General features: G+C 45.1%; 1 protein-coding gene and 1 long non-coding RNA gene across 2 annotated transcripts; both read right to left on the minus strand.

The window, feature by feature from the left end:
- Positions 1-11,037: 11,037 nt before the first annotated feature.
- LOC142581831 (uncharacterized) lies at positions 11,038-12,635 on the minus strand. Its single transcript, XR_012828303.1, has 3 exons — positions 12,421-12,635; positions 12,183-12,312; positions 11,038-11,179 (listed from the first exon to the last, which is right to left on the minus strand). It is a non-coding gene; the product is annotated as an uncharacterized LOC142581831 (long non-coding RNA).
- A 349-nt stretch (positions 12,636-12,984) lies between these two features.
- LOC142583479 (uncharacterized) lies at positions 12,985-18,661 on the minus strand. The gene is made up of 4 exons (XM_075693968.1): positions 18,550-18,661; positions 16,271-16,526; positions 14,742-14,901; positions 12,985-13,041 (listed from the first exon to the last, which is right to left on the minus strand). The coding sequence occupies exons 2-4, from the start codon at positions 16,498-16,500 to the stop codon at positions 12,985-12,987; spliced, it is 447 nt and encodes a 148-aa protein (XP_075550083.1). The 5' UTR covers positions 16,501-16,526; positions 18,550-18,661.
- Between the last annotated feature and the right edge of the window lie 1,078 nt (positions 18,662-19,739).

Consider the following 19,739-nt stretch of genomic DNA (forward strand, 5'->3'; position numbering starts at 1 on the left):
AAAAGTAATTAATTAAGGCAAAATGAGACATCCGCGCAATCGTAGCTATTGCTTCAACGGAAGGACGAATTTTTCTTCAAATGCGAGGCTTTTCTTTCGAGGAATCCGTATGGGTTTCCTTTGTGGCAATCGCTTCAATTGGGAGGACGTCTCATCTTCCCTTAATAACTTCTCTCGACCTTGCGCGTTTCCGCAGAACTATTACGTCATACTTGCTGTTTAACATAATTTGAAATTGATGATATTGTGTTTCTTAATGGGCAAATTTTGAGGACACAAACGGAGAATTTCCTCTCAACAGTTGTAAAGAAAACAGCCTTTTGTATAAGCTACAACAAGTTTCATGCATCTAGCGTTTACATAAGGATCAGGAGTTCACCGCGAACAAAGCAACACAGTGGGCAATAACAAATGAAATATGCGTAGTTGTTGCGCTCTCAAGAAGGTCTCATTCATTCCAGCCACAGCTGATAAGGGAAGATAAGAGGATGGAAAGAGCACGTGGAACTTATCTTCTTGCATTGTGTTTTTTCTGGCAGGCACCCAATTTAGTGTTCTTCGAGGGGCTTGCAAACACACTCATTATCCTACGCCAGGTGCCCGTATCTTTAATCAACCTGTGTGACCTGTGTCATCGACCGAATGCATGGAGTGCGGAGATATGCCTGGCAACGCAAGACATTGTGCCGGAGTCACCTCACATCACATTACAAAAGAGCTGGTTTTTACATCGCAATCCACTCGCCAGATAACACTTATGTTGCTCGTCATTCTCTCATCCTTTTCTTCACCGGGCGATGCACCTTAGGAATACTTTTCTTACCTGTAAAAATAGGTACTCACGACAACGATACAATTTGGCCCGTTACTACAAAAATGGCATTCGCTGCATTTAAAAAATAGATCTTCTGTACTATTACAGCGCTGATTAAACGTGGACCTTGGCTGCAATCATGAGCGTACTTGTTTCGTGCATCGTATCATCATCATATGCAAAAGCAACGACGTTTCGTCAAGTGATGTATAACATAAACCTAAAGTATAGAAAAATTTACTTCAGGGCGTTCCGCGCAAGGTGCCTGTGCCTGGGATAAGATTGCGCTACAACCAAGGACAACAGAAAGGTGCACTGTTGCAGTAGTGCAGTACTCATATCCTCCCTAAGGACAACAGTAGTTCCTCCCGAGTCCTTTTTTGGCCATTCCTGGCCCTTGAGCCCAAAAATAAAACACATGTGTCCCCTACAGTGTCTGACGAGACAACAGTTTTAATTCCCGATATAGTACAGTTGGCATTAGTCAAATAGCACCGACAAGAACAATGATGAACAAATTGAGCAGTTCAAGGTCAACGACAGGAGTGGCAGGAGAAAGAAAAGCAAGTTCCTGTTCTGCTCATTGTTCGTTCGTGTCCGGTTTTTGGCGAAGTCTTCTATAGTGAAACTAAATGCTACGTTGCGCTAAGTAGAGCAGGCGCATAGCTTGTCTGTGTACGACACGTACTCTGTGATTTTTCCTGGGCTATGTACGCCTCCCTGTCTATGTACTGTTACACGGAACAGTTCTATACTGTTGTATTTCGGGCATTAGCACCCTGACTGGAGCTTAAAACTGTGCGACATTCTTGGTCAGCAGAGACACCCTGCTAGCCCAATGAATTCAATAAATGCGCTCGTAATATGTTTTAGAACCACGGGCGCTGATGAGACATTATGAGCTGTGTGTGTGTGTTTTTGTGTGTTTGTGTCTGTGTTTCGGGCTAGAAACTCATGAAATCGAGTGTTCCAATTGAAACGAATCAGGCGCGAATGTTATATCCCAATACTGTTCAAATGTGCTGCATAATTTTTTCTTGCTTGTTTTTGTAAGTTTGCACTAGCTGACATGTAAGCCATATAATATAACTACTTGGATAGCGATGCATTTCGGTGCGATAACAGGGTTTTCTGTTTCAAATTCTTTGGCTGTATATATATATATATATATATATATATATATATATATATATATATATATATATATATATATATATATAAAATGAATATAAAGCCCAACGGGTGTGGTGTTACACTGCTAAGCACGACGAAGAGGGAGCAACTGCTGTCCGCGGCGGCCGCATTTCGACGGGGGCGAGTTGCAAAAACGCCCATGACCCGTGCATTGGGCGAACGTTAGAGATCCCCTGGTGATCTAAACTATTCCGCACTGCGCCACTACGGCATGCCTCACAATGAAACAGCCGTTTTAGAACTTAAAACTCCAGAATTATGTTCATTTTTTAGACGGCTGTTCTTTCAGTATTAGACACAGAATATATTTTAAGACAAAATAGCATGCCTGTTCCACTGTTCTGGCTGAAGCAAAGGTGGTATGGTGTGTGTGAGACAGCTGAGACCTAGGCGCACAGCGGCAAGCGTACAAGACTGATAAGGCATTGTCGCAGAGTGCGGGACACGCAGGGCCATGAAAACGACGAGATTAGTCAACTGTTTTTTTTTTTAGCGCGCACATTTGACTCGTAGCGGTATCTCAGTTGTGCTTGCGGTCGCGGATTTTATCCCGGAGGCGGCAGCTGCATTCCGTTGGGGGCGGAAGGCAAGAATGCTTGTCTACCGTGCATTGGATGCAAGGTAAACAAAGAAAGAAAAAGACCGGATGTTGAAAATTAATCCGAAGTCGTGCACTACGGCATGCCTCATAATCAGATAGTGGTTTCGGCACGTAAAACCCCACACTTCTCTTAACGCGACAGCATTAAGGGCCCCGTGGCGCAGGAAGTGCTGTGTCGACGTCCCCGTGAGCGAAAATTCCCGTATATATTTAGTTATACGTATATTACACGCCTTGCTATATGGCGTGCGATATATGCGAGTTAAATTGCCACACTATTCTGTCGAAAAAGTTGCTCACACCTTGTCTTACCTTCTTGACAATGTTATTCCTCGGAATATTGAGAATGACTGCCCAAAAGTTGTCAAAAAGAAACACCGACAGTACATGCCTTTTCTGGTAAATATTCTCAGAATTAGATAGTAATAGAAACCTGAAAATTATGTAAATTATTTGGCGCGGCTGTGCACAACCTCCAGGATCGGCCCACGCGTGCGGCCGCGTTTCTACCAGAAAGCTTGCCTTCGAGCGTAGCGTCCGCCGCCAGAATTTCACGGTAAACATTACGGTTACATAAGCTACAGTTGCCGGAATGCGTGAGCAGCAGTCAGGGATCATTGAATGTCATCGTGTTCCAGTCTTAAAGGCGAAGTTTAAACGTCCTCAACTGTTTTTATTGTTCAAAGGGTACTTACTAATAGTGCGCAGGCCGCTTCTTTGTGCGTGAGTAACCGTTTGTCGCATGTTTAAGTCAACCTTCTAGACTTCGCGCTACTCGATGGAGCAGTTTACCGTGCGTACTTTCTTGCGGTGGTCTATTACTCTCGCAAATCAACTGAAATACGACGATATACTTGGGTACAACTTTCTACTACTGCGTCAAGGATGCCTGGAATACCTCGACAGCGCCTTTGGACAGCGCCAGCGTTTGTCCAAACGGGGAAGGCAACAGCTGTAATGTAAGTCAAATATAAGACTCGGCGATGTATTGTTTTATTTTACTGCTGGAAAACAAATATTTTCTTTCTCTTTCCCAGTTTAAACGAACGCGGATGACAATGTACGAACGCTTTCATGGACGCCTTTAAAATTGTGCACTTTGCCTCCATATATAGAACTTCCTTCACTGCAGTAGAAATTTGTACAGGAGCAAAGAAGATACGCTAAGGGTGCTCCGTATGTTAGAGCGCGCCATCCGAAAGCGTCAATCAGCACTTGTGCGGTAGTCATCAATGCAGCCTTCATCAAAACATAAAATGAAAAGGGAATACCTGCGACTGTAGTGCAAAAAGTCTGCACGAGCGTTACTACCTACTTGTGGGTCGATCTTCCGTTGTGGATATGAGCCAGCGTTTGGAAACAACCACAAGGAGGGTGACTGCTTAAATACCGGTGACACAAACAGAGCACGTGCTATCGAAGCATCTAGATCGACCTTGTAATACATTGACACCGGCACCGTGTAAAGAATTTCCAGGAGTTTGCCAGTGGGTACACAGCGCTCGTTTATCACTTAAATATAGCACGCCGCGGTTTAAATTGTGCGTCGGCGGATGTAATTTATTTTATTCGTCCTGTATAGAAACGAAGCACCACCGGATATCTACGTCTTCCATCCTCTAGTAAGCTATGTCTACGCCCGCTGTTTTTAATTCTGTCTGGAGCAATCGACGCTGCTGTTGTTGCAGTTGTTGCCACAAATCGGCTGATGTACGGATACCCACAAGGGGGATTGACCCCGCTGTAGGCGAAGGAAAATGTACGCAGCAAAAGGAAATCACTGAAACTGAAAAAAAAATAAAAAAGGGACATCCGGTGATATTGGAAAACAATTGTAATAGCGGAAACTTCATAAAAAGGTTCAGTGCACCTAGGCCGACACACTTAGTCGCCCAGCTTTCGGAACGCTTCAACGAATTTATGTAGAACGGCTATAATAGATCAGTGTTTGGTATCAAGTGTCACGCACCAAAGGACAATGATTTTTATGACGAAAAACTTAAATACGAAGAATATTCTGCGCACGGAGAAGTGACGGTAGAAAAGAAAAAAGAAGTGAGATGAGTGGTTTCAGGTTCGTCACGAAAAAAGTAATTGGGCAGGAACGATACCCAGGAACTCCACAGTGGAAGCTTCATGACGTCACCTTGCATTGTCGTGAAAAACATTTGGTCATGTTCCGCAGTAATTGAAGGTGTCTACTTTTCCGTTGGCTACCTCGTTTTCTTCGTAGAGTGAGAAACCATGTACATTCAGTGTTACTCATGCAGCTATGGCTGATGAACCGCTGTTCTCACTGGACGCAAACCATACGCTATAATAATAATCGACAGATTCTCTGCCTGGTGAAATCTCCCAACCAGTTTATTTAGTTAACACGCTTACGTTTGTGCACACTGCTTTCGGAAAGGTAAAATTAACTAGGTAATACAGGTATATATAAATTGCCGTATACAAAGTACTTTTACAGTGAACCTTCGCTAAGTGCCCGGGAACTTTGCGAGGGCCATCTGCTTTCTTCGTGTCGCTACGATCTCAAAAGAAAAACAAAAGAAGCGGCAGTTCCGCCCGTTGGAGAAGCAGTGAAAGCGATAGCAAAGGTTTGGCGTATCGCTGAAATCGTTTGTGAACGCTAGTGTATACGCAGCCTTCGCATGCGCACGCCTACTTGATCGCCTATGTGGTGTGTGTATGAAAAATTGCTACGCTGGTGGGATAAGAACGCCACCAGTGGTGTCGAATGCGTCGTACCTTGGAGATACACGTGATGAAATCGAAGGAGAACCGCCAGTCTTCTTCAGCGCCCAAAGAAAGAATTAGGTTTAGTGTGACGTGTACTGTATACGTTACGCTCAGATCAGTGTATGCAGCACGTGGATGTGGTATGCACAAATCTCCTGGACAGTAACGCTGACGTATGTGCGAACAACAATCGTGCAAGCTGCGGATGCCAGAATGCAGGCGTCGCTCTGGCAAAGGCAGCTGAGTGATGCTTGACTGTGCCTTACTTTGGCTTCGTCGCTTTTGCAACCGAACGCCCTGTGCGTCTTGGGAGACCTAATCCTCTACTCGCGGGCGGCGCATGCGCGTGCGTACCATGGATGTGGCCGCACCAACGGTGAAGGGCGCAAAAGCGTCTTCAGAAGCCCTGTCCGTAATGAAACACCACTGCCACAGGGTATCGACTCATGCCGGAGGGGCAATAAGCCTATGAGAGTCGCATACACCAACCATGGTGCTATCATTGTATGCTGAGGAGTTCTGTGTTTAAGATCATGCACAACGCAGGCTCAAACAGTATCATGAAATACATGTCGGTAGATCAATTTCGATTTTGAATATTATATTTGAACCGGTCGCAGAGCGGGGTAAAATTGGTTATGAGTGCAGGTCTCCAGATTATTTTGACTACCTGGGCTTCCCTTCTCATGTGTCGAAATCTAAGTACAGCAGCGTTTTTAGATTTCCCCTTATCATATTGCGGCTTCCGCATCTAGGAATGGAAACCGCGACCTCGTGGTAAATGGCAGAAAGTGGAGTGGAGGCCGGGAACAAAAGCAGCAACTTGTAAAAAAGAACACCTTGTTCCGTTCGACTACGTAAGCTGGCAGCGCAGAACGGCCACACTGCCACTAGAAGCAGAGGAAACATATACAAGTCTTGTAATCAGAACTTGAAAGCTAGCAGAGATGCTCAGAAGCCCCTGTTCAGGACAAAAAAATATACAAAACATATTTAGCTTGCCCTCATGAAATGCGTTGTGCAAGATAACAAAATCCACGTAGTTACAAAATGATTGATAGCGTCTCGTTTCACTGTATGGTTGAAATACGCGAAAGGAAAGGTTCACGGAGGCTGTAGAAGAAGAATTCACTATACAGATACAAAAGCTAAGAAAAAACGCATACGCTTGCCAAATGGCAAATCCTATTCATGGGGACACCAGCAACGTTGACTTCCTATGTATGATATATTTACTCCCGATTCTTATCAACAATGAAGAAATCTGGGTAATTTTTTTATAAACATTTGCGAACCATAACGAAATTCTAAAACAGCAAATGTCTCCATAGTTCCGATTTTCGTTAGGCGTGAGGTAACTCATTTTACGGCAAACGATCGGCATTTTTCATAAAATAAATGCTTTCACACTTACCTTAGGGAAACATCTGTAAAAGTCCGTTACTCTAGATTTGATTCAATCTGTTTGTGATAGATATCAACCTGTGCTCTGTAGGTATACTTCGTAGGTAGTTACCAACAATACGTTTTATCCTCTGCTGGAAGAATTCACAAAGACCGGAAAAAGCTGTAGCTGCCCATACAAGGTTGCGGTGTTTAATTTGAAGCAAATATTTCTTGATATATCGACATCTCAACTGAAGTATGAGATATTTTGGTTAATTACCACACCAGATATACCAGTCAATTCTTGCGCGAAAATTGTAGGACGCTTAAGCTTCGCCTTGAAGAGTGGAACGCGATTGCGTTATCGCACCCCATTCGCACCGCCCACTTATTCGCTCGGCATACTCTTGAGTCACACATCGGACTTTGCACCCACCAATCACGCGGTGAGCGCCGAGCAACGCAGCGTTCGGCGTGGCAACGAAACATGCGCCTGAGCAAGAGAAACGAACCAAAGGGCTCGGTTTGTCGGAGGTTGGAGGTCGGAGGGAGAAACGATCTACGTGATCCAAACGTCGTGATCGGCACGGACAGCCGGGCCGCGACGCGCCATGAAGGCGGACGCGATCATAGGGCTGACGCCTCGATGGGATCGTCCTCTATCTCGCTTGGGAGCACCACGCAGACGCATGACTCCTCACCAGCAGCACGGAACACATCGCAGGGGACGCTTTCTCACCAGACCCGCTACGGCGAACCGATCACGTCAGAGGCGTCCCGCATCGGACCCTGTACCTATAAATCGCGCTGTGAGCGGAAAGAGGAGCGCCGTCGCCTAAACACGATGGTTCGAGTGACGCACGCTGGAAGTTGGAAGGGGAGAGAGCGAGAAAACATATTAAACGCATGGGTATTGGGGCATCCTCGCACCGGTCCCCGCTCGACCCCAATGCGCTCAAACGAGACGAAGGGGAGAAACGTGCGAGTGGCGCGTCACCTGTCGGGGCAGCGCCGTGCATCGCGAGGGCGGGTCTTCTGTGTTTGCCGTAAGATGGCTCTGCGTGCGCGCCAAGCGCCGAAGAAATGTAGCGGAAACGTACTTCGCCACTCGTTTAACTGCGACTTCTGTAATTTACATGGTCATAATTACCGATATACACCGCAGTATAACTTTCTACTGCACGATTCTAAGGCAACACCACATTCACTAGAGGCGCTTTTGTCACGCTTTGAACTATCGAACTCATGGCTGAGTGGTAGCGTCTCCGTCTCACACTCCGAAGACCCTGTTCGATTCCCACCCAGCCCATCTTATAAGTTGTTTTTATTTATGAATTGCCTACCGGTATTTTCGCTCACGGCCAATACCGACGACACCGGCTTTTCTGCTACAGGAGCTCCTTAACGCTCTCGCGTTAAAAAAGTGGCCCTTACATACTAGTGCCGAGCAGCAATATTCACCTAGATATTTTGTTTGCTCTGCAACTTCAACACGTGTGTTATTATATGTTGCGACATAAATGAATAGCGGTATAGACCCTTTCGCTGTGACAGCTTCCGGTTTTGCTCACTGACGCAATCCGCTAAATCTAGCGAGCAAGACAAGCATTACCGGCCATACCGAGTAGGAGGAGGGCATTAAAATCTACGCTCGCAGTTTTTCAACCCTTCCTGTGTACATAACACAATTTTACACGTCAAGGTTGCCGTAATATATATATATATATATATATATATATATATATATATACATTTTGCGTATTAAATTTATGGCGTAATACATATCTCTTTTATCTCAATAGCTAAAACTGAGTGGAGGAATTGGAACCCTGAAAGCAGTCATTTCAAAAACAATAGTTTGATTATTAGATGAGAAAATGAAGGTCCCAGTATCAGTATTTGAATTTCGCGCCGAAACCCCAGCGCCGGTACGTCAGCGTGACGTCAGGGATGCCAAAGTATGTTTTCGCATTTGGGCCGCGTTGGCTGAATAAAGGTTCCCGAAACTTGCCACGTTTAATATTTGGTTCCTTTAGAACACAATGTAGTCAACCTATTGTGCTCAGAATCAATTAGTAGGCCCTAGATGATGCCATCAAAATCCAAGACGTCACAGCCCCCAGGCGCGGGAACTTAAGTAGGCGTCGCCACCCGTATCTCGTTCTTGCGCTTTTTGTAGCTTACCAAACGTCTTATCGTTGTAAGAGTGGTGTTTTTGGTGTTGTATAACGGTATTTTACTGATGCAGAAGAAATCATTTTTCACTTTAGTGTCCCTTTATAAACATGCTTTGTGTTCCGGCGCAGCAGACTGGTAAGGCCCGTCACCGGAAATTTCTTGCGGCCGCTCTCTCGCTGCTGTTATCGCGCGAGTGCTTTAATTTTATCTGATTTCACTTCTAAGAAATTTTGTTTCCCCAATGAATACAATGAAGCACTTCATCGGATATAGTAATCATATCGATGTAACAACGTGATATGAAAGGTTTTTTATCGTCTGAGTAAATTATAAATTTAAACTCAGACTATATACAGTATACAGTACAGTATAGTATAGTAGACTATATACAGTATACAGTATACAGTATAGTAGACTATATACAGTATACAGTAAACTATATACAGTATCATTCATAAAACAATTACGCATGGGCCCAAGAAAATAAACTCCTACTTGTGCCGTTGGCAACGTCAGACTAAGAGCTCATAAAGCTTTTAGCTAGCGCTACATACAACTTGTAACATAAAATTTCATCGTGTTCAGTTTGGCAATCGGTCGCATTGTGGCTTCCAACGCAGTAGTTCTCGGCGTTGTTTAATGTTATCAAAGTTTTGACAACAATCGCCGATGTTTGTTTAAATGCAAAATAACTGTTGGTGAGAGCATCTGGAAGAAGCGCTGCAATATAACCAGATACCGGAGAACTCATTTGCAGAAGTGTACGACTTTGGTCAACAGCTGATTTGAGTTCAACGCCGTTAACAGCTCAGACTACTAGTGCACATGATTGTGTAGCCATATAAGCGCTTCGTCGCCTTGAGCTAATCAGCCCAACTCCATAGTCTCGACACTTCCGGAGCCGCATATCACAATGGTATCTAATTTTTATTCATTGTCCGAAACATAAGCACACAAGGTGGCTTGCCAGCATGTAGAAGTGGTGTATACTACCAAGAAAAAGAGCTAATTACGATGTCCAACCAATACTTAGGCTGCCTAGTGTTACCCTCCTTTTATGTAGCAAACAATGTGGTCATGCGCCAAGCTTCGCCTTGAAAGCCTTCAGCAGGCTGAAGGTGCCGTTGCCGCAGGTGTCATCGTAGTACTCGAATTCTCTGTCGAACACAGCCCAGCCCTGACGCACGTGTTGGTAGAGCTTGAAGAAAGCCGCCACCTTGAACACCGGAAACAGAGAGAGTCGCAACTCGTTCACGTGAGCATAAAGTCACATGTCTAATGAAAGACGACACAAAGCTCAACATAAACATGCTCAAACTTCAACCTTCTTCGAGAACTTTTCCTCGAACTGTTATATTAAGACACCGCCATTGCACGTCGCGCCTTCCTTGTGAATCTCTCGTTTGTATCTTTTTAGTTCATATACCTATCTATAGGAAGATGAACCAGCCTGTCCATAAGAAAGTGCTTTAAGATAACCTAAAAAAACAATCGGCAATCCTATGTACGATCCTGATCGATCATTGGAAGTCAAAACGTAGGAAGCCAACTCTATGATAGCTGCACGAACCTTTGCTGTCATTGTTTCAGCATCATCATAGGTGTACGTCCTCTTGTAGCCACCGGAGTACAGCTTTACTAGGGCCTTATTTACGACAAACACGCTGGTTCTTCGGCTGCAAAGCTGCGATGAAGTATGAAAGTGGACGAAATGAATTTATCAACTGCGCATACAATAACCTTTTCTTTTTGTTTTTTTGCTATTGCAGCTACCCTGCCAGGTTGAGATTGCAGATGCCCTGCAAGCATTGATATCAGTTATTTCTGGCGCAATATTTTGGAATATAAGAATATATTCTTTAGGAAAAAATACATATCTTATATGCCTTGACAGTGCGTAGCTTTCAAGAATTTGTTTGCTGCACCTTTGGCAATGTAAACGCAGTTATTATTTATGTACTTGATCCCTCGACAAATTCTATAAGAGGCAAGCCGATCTAGTACGTGAGCCGCCCCTCCACCACCACCTCGGCCCCCCCCCCCCCGAACGAAATTTCTGGCTACGTAACTGTCTTACGACCATTCGCGAGATCACGAGGTGCACCTACCTGCGAGAAGTCCTTAATCACCAAAGAGCCAGCGCTTAGAACGTTCTTCGCGGAGATCTTCACCTTATGGAACCCTCCCACCATCAGTGTGAACGAAGTCATGACACAAGTTCTGGGAGGAATGCTGGCAGCGTTTAGGTCTCTGGCAGTGCGAAGCTGAAAAGAATTAAGTTACAACGTTAAAAACACTATTAAGAAGCTAAGTCATTTGCGTTGTAGCATGATAAAAATGGTGAACATAATTCACGTTTTCCATTAATATAAGTTGCACTAGCGAATATCATTCAGGTTTCGTAAACCATTTGCAAGCTACCGGGTTAGACTCATGCGCCCAGGTACCGATTAAGAAAAGTCGACTGCATGAAGGTTCGAAAAACTTCATCAACGCTGTTAGAATAGCAACAGCGACTGCTCCAGCTTTGCCCTTTTTGTTGTCGATAGAGAAATACATCAGAGCCAATGACGTCAGCAAGTTTTTTCTGTGGAAAACAATTAGTATATGCACAACCATTGTTGGAAACTGACAGCTCAAGGGCGAGGTAAAAGAGAGAAGCTAAAATTTATACGAAGACCACGTCCTAAGGACGCGTGGTGTTGTCTGCAGCCTAAATATTCTTCTCGCCTGGCCCCTTCCACGCTCCTGGCCGTTGTTGAAGAAACTAAAGTAAAATATCAGGAATTTGCGTAACCTCAGAACCAAACCTTTAACAAAAAAAACCATTTACCCTACACCTTGAATATAAAGCCATTCTGCTCAATAAACTAACATAACCAATAGACCCTACATCTAATAATAACATGTTCCTTTTTGCTCAAGTGAGATCCCAAATACTCCTACTCCGCTAACCAATATTGCAGGGATGGGGCGTATGTGCCTTTTTTTTCTTACCAGAGTGATTCCGAGAGCTCTAAAGTTATGGAAATTAACAATTATTGTAATAGCCATAATTGTAGACGTGCGCCCATCTTCTTTAAGGCGGCAACATTGACTGTGCGTTTCTTGTGGCGCCAATCAGCGAAAAACGTCAAAACTTTTTTCCCCGGGAAAGTTGATTAGCTTTGCGTTTAAGTTAGCATTAACAGAGAGAGTATTATAACTTATCAAGAAATAGTACAGTTTAGAAATATTAGAATGATATACTGTGACAAGTATACTTACAAGAGAAGGCGCGCTGACTACGTTGGTTTCCTCCTGGCCGTGGTTCCACAAAGTTCCTATGAGAGGATATCTACTTGTTTCCCAGTCTGCAATATGAGTGTGGACAATGAAAATTGTGACTGGAAGGTGGCTGAAAAACAAGTACATTTACTGTAAAGAAATGTCGGAAAAGACATGACAGCTTTCCTTAAGTTCCACAGAGCGACAACTATTATACTGCTCAACTAGAAATGCTTACTTGGGCATCGCTGTCATTGCTGCAGAATGATGTTTGCTGTCGTCAGGGCTGTCGTAAGTGGCGAATTTGACGCCAAGAGCAACGTCCAGCCTCAGCTTCATCAATGGGGTCTGGGACATCAATTTTTCTTGGAGCTGCTTCAGCGCCTGCAAAAATTCGCAAGGGCACAAGTTGCGATCAGGGAGTCCACTGTTTGTAATGGCCTTGTACTGAAAGTTATGAGGAGTATAATATAAGCAACTATCAGACACTTTATTTCGGATGGCGTTAAATGTTTCACCACAGAATTTGTTTGTGGTCAGGTCACCGATGGACATCCGGAATCAGAAGGCAATGAGAACATACGTAATAGTCTGACGTGGCGATATTTAACCTGCCCGCTTCAAGTCAAACAAGTAGCCATTATTTCCACGTTTGCCCCCTTCCTCATATATTAATGTTCTTGTACACTTTCGGTACCCTTCAGCTCACTTCGGCAGCAACCTTCGGGTGAGGTCTCAACACCCTTATTGAAATTGACTTTCAATATCCAGTGATGAAGGCGTAGTTTACGGTATCAAGCTGTCATGTGAGTAGCTTAGATTGGCGTGACCTTAGGCAGCATGCGATCTTTTCCGCAGCCTAAAAGGCGACAAGGCAACCATTATCGCGATATGAGAGATAACGGTTGCTGGTGTCAATCGCAAAGCCAACGCCTGCGTCGCTGCCGTGTTAGGGAAGCACACCCTCCTAAATGCTATGTTCGTTTATACGCGGAACGTTTGGGAGCACTGCAATCACGGCGCGCAAGGGGGCATGTCAATCACGTGGTACTTCTTTTTGTAGTTCGCAGGCATCAACAGAAAGCCAAAAGAAAACTAAAACTTAATAGATCAAAGTTAGAAACTCTTTAATCGGTCGTTTTACATACCACTCTATAATTTCCTAATTGGAATTTCTTGCTTAACTTTGTTGCTTCAGAAGTTGGTTTATTAGTCTTGACTAATTTTGCAATTAGGCAGAATACAAAAAATAGTGTGGCTTACTACATACAACAGTCACCAGCATGCATTTGGTCGCCTTGTCTTAAGACTGCATCGGCATATTTTTAAACTCAGGCTGAAGTTAGCTAGGACAACCTGTATGTTACTATAGATGACCATGTGGCCACGACACAAAACAGGACGTACGTATGTATATGTAAGAGTACGAATAACGCTTTTGATGTGGTAACGTTAGACTCAAGACACCTTGCAAGCAAGAACAACCCTCCTTTGTCAGGCTTTTTCACGTGCGAAACAGCGAAAAGAAACGAATTATTTCACACGTTAACATCAATCCAAACCAACACGCCCATCTCACTAGCTTGCTCGGCTCCCTCTGTAGGCACAACAGCCTTCTTTCACCTTGACAGCCACGTCAGCCAGCCGCAGTTTAGAAAGAGCAATAAACTAGGTTTCCCGTGCACTGAACTATAAAGTTGCGCCACATGCGCAAAACAGTGTAACATCTGTCGCATATGTCGCCATGCTTGCCAACGGTGCAGACATGTGTCGTGGCGGTACTTTTGTTGCAAACGCTGGACTCATTTTTGCAGTACGTACACCCTCTCTGGACATTTGTCGACCTCCCTACACTCTGGTCACACCAGCGCACGAGAGCGACGTGAGTTCAAACGTACCGCACAGTGGCAGCTCTATCTGGAGGACTGCCCTCGAACCTTGCAGTAAACGCTCCGGAGAAACTTATGTACGAAGCCGTTTCGGCGAAGCCCTTTCATGCTCGTTCATCATGGGACACTGTATTTCGCTCAACGTCTCCGTGGTGCAATGGAGAGTCGCCCAGAAGATCACGTGAAAATAAGGTATCGAGCAGTGTGAGGCTCTTAACTGGTCTTAGCGGTTATTGCGTACACAGAATTAGAGATATTAAACTGTGCAGTTTTCTTACGCCTAGTCGGCACAAACACGGGTTGTTTTGGCAACTTATTCTACATACAGTATAATACACGCTCTGCACATCTGTAGTATATCTGGGAAGTGTGTCTGTTGGCGTCTGCCGATTGACGCAGAAGATGACAATCATTCAGCTTTTACGACGTATGCAGTGCAGAGAAGTATAGCCTGATCATTATTAGGTTGGTGGCAATTTTACAGTTTGTTTTATCAGCAGTATAGGTGACAGGGAGCGAAAAATAAAACCATAACAAAACAAGTTGCGCTGCATTCACTTTGCACACAAAATGCAAAAGTACTCGGTATTTGAAACCTGCCCGCTGATACCAAGACCTCCCTATGAGGCCACAAAACTGTAATACTACCAAAATAATTTATTATTGATACCTTCAGCAGTGTTAGCTTTCTATGCGTATCTTCAAGGAGCTGTGCCACCGTTCCCGTTGCTTTCAATAAGCCGTAGTGGACGACGTTCTCGAGAAACAGCTCGCGTAGCTTCTGTCGATCCAGAGGCGGAGTGTGGCTACCGAGAAGGTCAATGGCTCTTCTGCACAGATAAGTACGACGAGGGAAAAAGAAAGTTTCAGGAGTAAGGCACACCCAAAGCGACCGAGCATAGGTCAGCAAACTCGCTCAGACTCAGATCGACCCGTGAGTCCGAATGAGCCCTACTGAGTACAATACCGGCGAGTCTGAATCCGATTTAATCCCGGCTGAGTAGATTTCAGGTGAATTTGAGTCCGAGTGAGCCGGATGATTAGAATTGCGGTGATACTAAGCGCGAATGGGGCTGAATGAGTAGAATTTTGGTGATTCATGAGTCTGGAGCAAGACCCAAAGCAAAACATTTGACTTGTGAGTTAGTCTGAGCGAGTTTACTTTATGTTGCTAGTCAATGACATCAAATATTAGTTCCCGTTACCAGAGCAGGTTATATCTAACTTACCCACCCAAAAAGAAATAAAATATCTCGACCTAGAAAACAAGATTCATTTACGTTAGGGAACGAAATAAGAAAGCATGGACGAACGTTAACGAGTGCCAATTGCTTTTCCGAGCTACGTGGTCCTTTCCTGAAGCTTCGCCTTTGATAAGAAATTATCACAAAAGTGTACTGTCAAAGCGAAATGGCGTGAACGGTAGCACGCTGCATTAAAGAACAGAAGCTACAACGAAGTAGCTTAAACATTACGAGTTTCTACATCTTTTAGCGATTATTCTTCACTGTCCTCCCAAAAACCGATATGATGAGCTTTTATCACGAAGATCTATTTTAGAGTGCCACAAATGTCAGTCCACTAACCAGGAAGCAGGCATACCCACGTATGTCTTTACGTATACAGGACATTTAGCAAATTGGGTCGAGCGCATATTTGTACGTTAACTTCATTTAGGGTTGTACTAAGGATTCGAACAAGTAGGTCTGCTACCCAGAACTGCTGTATGCGTGACTGTAACTATATTAAATACTGCACGTGTGTTTCAGTTATCTACGGATATATGATAGAGCGGATTCACCTCTGGGCTATAGAGAATTCGCTGTCGGAACGAATGTTTGGGTAGGGGTTCTGCTGGAGTGGTATCTTGTCACTGAACGATCGAATACACAGCGTACATTTGTTTGTGGCAGGAGAGAACATCAAATAAATTGTCTTTTAATTTTCCAAAATAACATATGGACTGAGGCGCTGCGTATGGTGCCCACATAATTATTACCGATTTCGACGTCCTGCTGTTCGTTATTGTGCAACTGTATCTAATATCGGAGCGTTTTTGCTTTCCACGTTACCGGAACGCGGCTGCCGCTAACCACCGCTAGGCGAACGGAACTTGTCTTGAAGCAAGAAATGGTTCGGCGCCCCGGATGCGCCGCATCTTTCCGAGTGAACATACTAGTCGGTGAAAAGCGTCTGTACCCGTAATCGACTGACAGACCGTGTCCGCTTCTCGTGGCTGCTTCGGCAGCAGCCTGGCAGGCTTCCCAGCTCTCCTTGTTCTGGACACCGCGCAGCGCTCCGTCCTGCCACACGACATCCGTGTAGAACATCAGGTCGCAGAGCCCGTCCGGCGGCAGCATCTCCTCCGAGGAAGCTCTGCTTCCAGCTGTGCATAGCAGTCGATTGGTGGCGAGTACTTCGCCACCCATGCGGCCCTCGCATCGTGGCTCCTCTGCTGGGGAAAAAAAAAGTGATGTGAACGTTTAGAGCCGACGCGACGGCCCGTCTTCATTAAGTGAGCTGACCCCGTTAAGAGACGTCTACGCCTTGAAAATAAAGATCATACAAATCCCACGCACTCTGCAGATTGATGTAAACGAAGCACTTTTGGTCCAATAATCGCGCTAAACCTGTCGCTATTTATCGCTTCACTAGCGTAAATGAGCGTTGCCATTGCCTGATAGAGCGCTGTAGCACGAGCGTATACATATATATAGAGTAGCATTAGTGAGAAAATTATTGACTTAACCTCGAGCAATTCAAATATTCCGCGTAATACCAGAACAGACGACTGCCACCTAACGAGCCTACATGCAGACAACACTTGCAATGTAGACGTCAAGCTGTCGCTCTAGGGAGCCTTCATAAATACGTTCACACTCTACTGCAACACATGCATTTGAAGGCTCCCTACACTGTCACCGAGTATTTCTTAGCGTGCGTTCTCTAGTCGATACTTCTTATGGAGGCCATATTTAGAGGCATTCGCGGGTTTCTAAGCAAAAGGTGCAGCGGCTACGGCATCAGCATATTGTGTCTTGACACCGTGGTTCAAATTCCACAATCGGAAGCATCATATTATTAAGCGATAGCTTCTGTTCAACCCATGCTGAGCTTACTTGGCAATAAGCCGCCCGGCCACTCCATGCCGAACCCCGAGAGGTACAGGTAAGGAAATCACCGAGAAGGGAAACAGGTAAATCCCACGCAATATATGGTTATACAAAGCATTTTCCACACAATGCAGGTGATTATTTATTTTAATGCTTCTGTTTGTGCCTACTTCCACTGTTGGAAGTCACTCAGGGGCCAGTTGTTTCAGACTGAAGCGTACCCTCTAAACGATCGATATTGAACAGCACGACTGTCACGTGAACCTGACCAACGACAAGTATAGCGTAACGCATAGCGTCATCTTGAGCACGTGTGCGCGCAGGCACGCATGCACACAGCGCACTGAACTGGGCGCATCATCTGCTGTGTGCAAGGAGACGGATGGAAACAACCCTTGTTGTCACCTTCAGCTTTCAAACGCCTTCACACAACAGGTTTGGCCGGCGCTTCGTGGAGGCTGGGATTGAGAGAATCCGTAACGTCACTTCGAGTACAAAGCACAATACATCAGCTCGGAGACAAAATATAGAAAAAACTGCCATGCTCAACGTGCCACTAAAATAGGGGAAACACCTGCTGGATGTTCCCCATCGATCGAGCTGGGCCTATTCCAAAGGCAATGCCCATCGTGGGGGGCGCCATGTCACATACAGTCTCAAAGTGCTAGTTACCACGAGTGTAAGTTGCAGGAAGCTGGTGCTCTCAGCTATAAGATGCGGCGCACTCGCCAAGCGTCTCAAAGTGCTTTATCCTACACGAACGAAGTTGCTATTCACTCGTGCCATGTATGCAGGGTGCGTCCGTGGCGTACAATAACAAAAAAAAAACGCTATGGCAGGAACCATCGAATATTATTGTCAAAGTCAGCGATAGCTTTCTTGTGTGAGGTTCTGCATATCCTGCTGCAGACAATATAATGATAAGTGAACCGATCCTGGACACCGTGTAATCTTAAATAGGGACAGCGGGAGTCGGTCACGTGGCGGAGGGTCTCCGTGTCTTGCCCTCTTGCATGGCAGGTAAAACGTGGTGCAAAAGAAAAGCAGTTACATGGCGCTTCACCGCGAAGCATGACACAAAATTTCACCGACGTGAGAGGAACATGAACAATTTCCTGCGGATACTAAAATAAAATCTCACACCTTATATGTCTCTTCACATGGCATTTAATCGAAATGTATCACTGGGGTTGCACTAAACGTTCATTTCATCATGCGTGTTACACTGACCGCAATTTCTACATCATTATTGAGGCTGTGATTCCGGCTACCTGACTGGACGTAAAATGAAAATTCGGGGTCCGATCTCCACAATGGTTCTCATCAAAATTTCCAGCCTATGCACGCATTCGTACTCCGTTGTACCTGTCGTTCCGTAGAAGCCGTCGTCTGGTCCTGTTTCGAAAGCTTCGCCCCCGGCGGTTTGAGTGACGGCGAGGGTGGTCTACGTGGGCGCCTCACGAGGCATTGTTTTGGCCGTGAGCTCGTTTGAGGCAAATGGCGCCTTTGTGTCTGCAAAAACCAGAAACCAGACAATAAACGAGATAACACGCATTGCAACGTGATACGCAGTTGCAATGCGATAGGCTTAGGGTAGATCTCTTATTTTCTTATCGTTCCCGCTGGATGGTTTGTCAGAACAGTGCTTGTCGTCGCTTATTGGGCACCGCTGCGGTGCTCGTTTCGTTATAAAGCCGATCGGTATCATGTGTGATGGGGGCTCGAACTCCGGCCAGTGAGGTAACACTTTTCACTAAGAAGTCTTGCGAATTCAGGCTCACATTGTTGTGTAGTACCACCACATTCAGCGCTGGAAGTGTGTTTTTCTTCGTATTGTCATGCTGCAGTGACGCTGAAGAACGACGCAGTGTGAAAACTGTGAATTACAAGTTTAACACATCATCCGTTTAACACATCAACCCAGCAAAACAAGTAAAACACAATGCACAACGATAGCGAGGAGCAAATTCGGCGATCGTAGAAAATATGATGTGCAGGTAAAGCGCGTCAGGTTTTATACATGACTAGACGAAGCTTCCAGCCTAATCACTGGTGTCGGCGTTCCTTCCAGAAAGTACTATACAATTCGCGCCGCGCATGCAATTAGATTACAGAAGGTCCGGTGACGACAGACAACGGATAGAACCATCGCTATCATTCGAGAAATTTCCGATACATTCAGGCGCGTACTGCGCCGAGCGATAACGCTTAATATTTGCTAGCCCGTGAAAAGCGGTCACAGGATAAACAAATACAAGTGTCAGTATTGTCCCCGGAATTACGATTGTCACGCAACAGCAAGGGTGAGGAAGTAATTGAAGGCAATTTTCTTGTGTGTTATTTGGTTCGTTCGTTCGTTCGTTCGTTCGTTCGTTCGTTCGTTCGTTCGTTCGTTCGTTCGTTCGTTCGTTAACTTGTTCGCTTCGTTAACTTGTTCGCTTCGCTCGATCTTTCGTTCGTTCGTTAACTTGTTCGCTGGATCGTTCGTTCGTTCGTTCGTGAATTGTACGCTCGATCGTTCGTTCGCTAGTTGTTCGCTCGATCGCTCGTTAGTT

Source organism: Dermacentor variabilis, chromosome 5 (genome assembly GCF_050947875.1).
Source record: "Dermacentor variabilis isolate Ectoservices chromosome 5, ASM5094787v1, whole genome shotgun sequence".
Lineage (NCBI taxonomy): Eukaryota > Metazoa > Arthropoda > Arachnida > Ixodida > Ixodidae > Dermacentor > Dermacentor variabilis.

Coding starts and splice junctions, on each gene's coding strand:
- LOC142583479 (XM_075693968.1), bottom strand. CDS start 16,500: ATGGGTGGCGAAGTACTCGCCACCAATCGACTGCTATGCACAGCTGGA. Junction 14,902..16,270: donor GGTCTGTCAGTCGATTACGG/GTACAGACGCTT, acceptor TTATCTGTGCAG/AAGAGCCATTGACCTTCTCG. Junction 13,042..14,741: donor GAAAGCTAACACTGCTGAAG/GTATCAATAATA, acceptor GTCGCCTTTTAG/GCTGCGGAAAAGATCGCATG.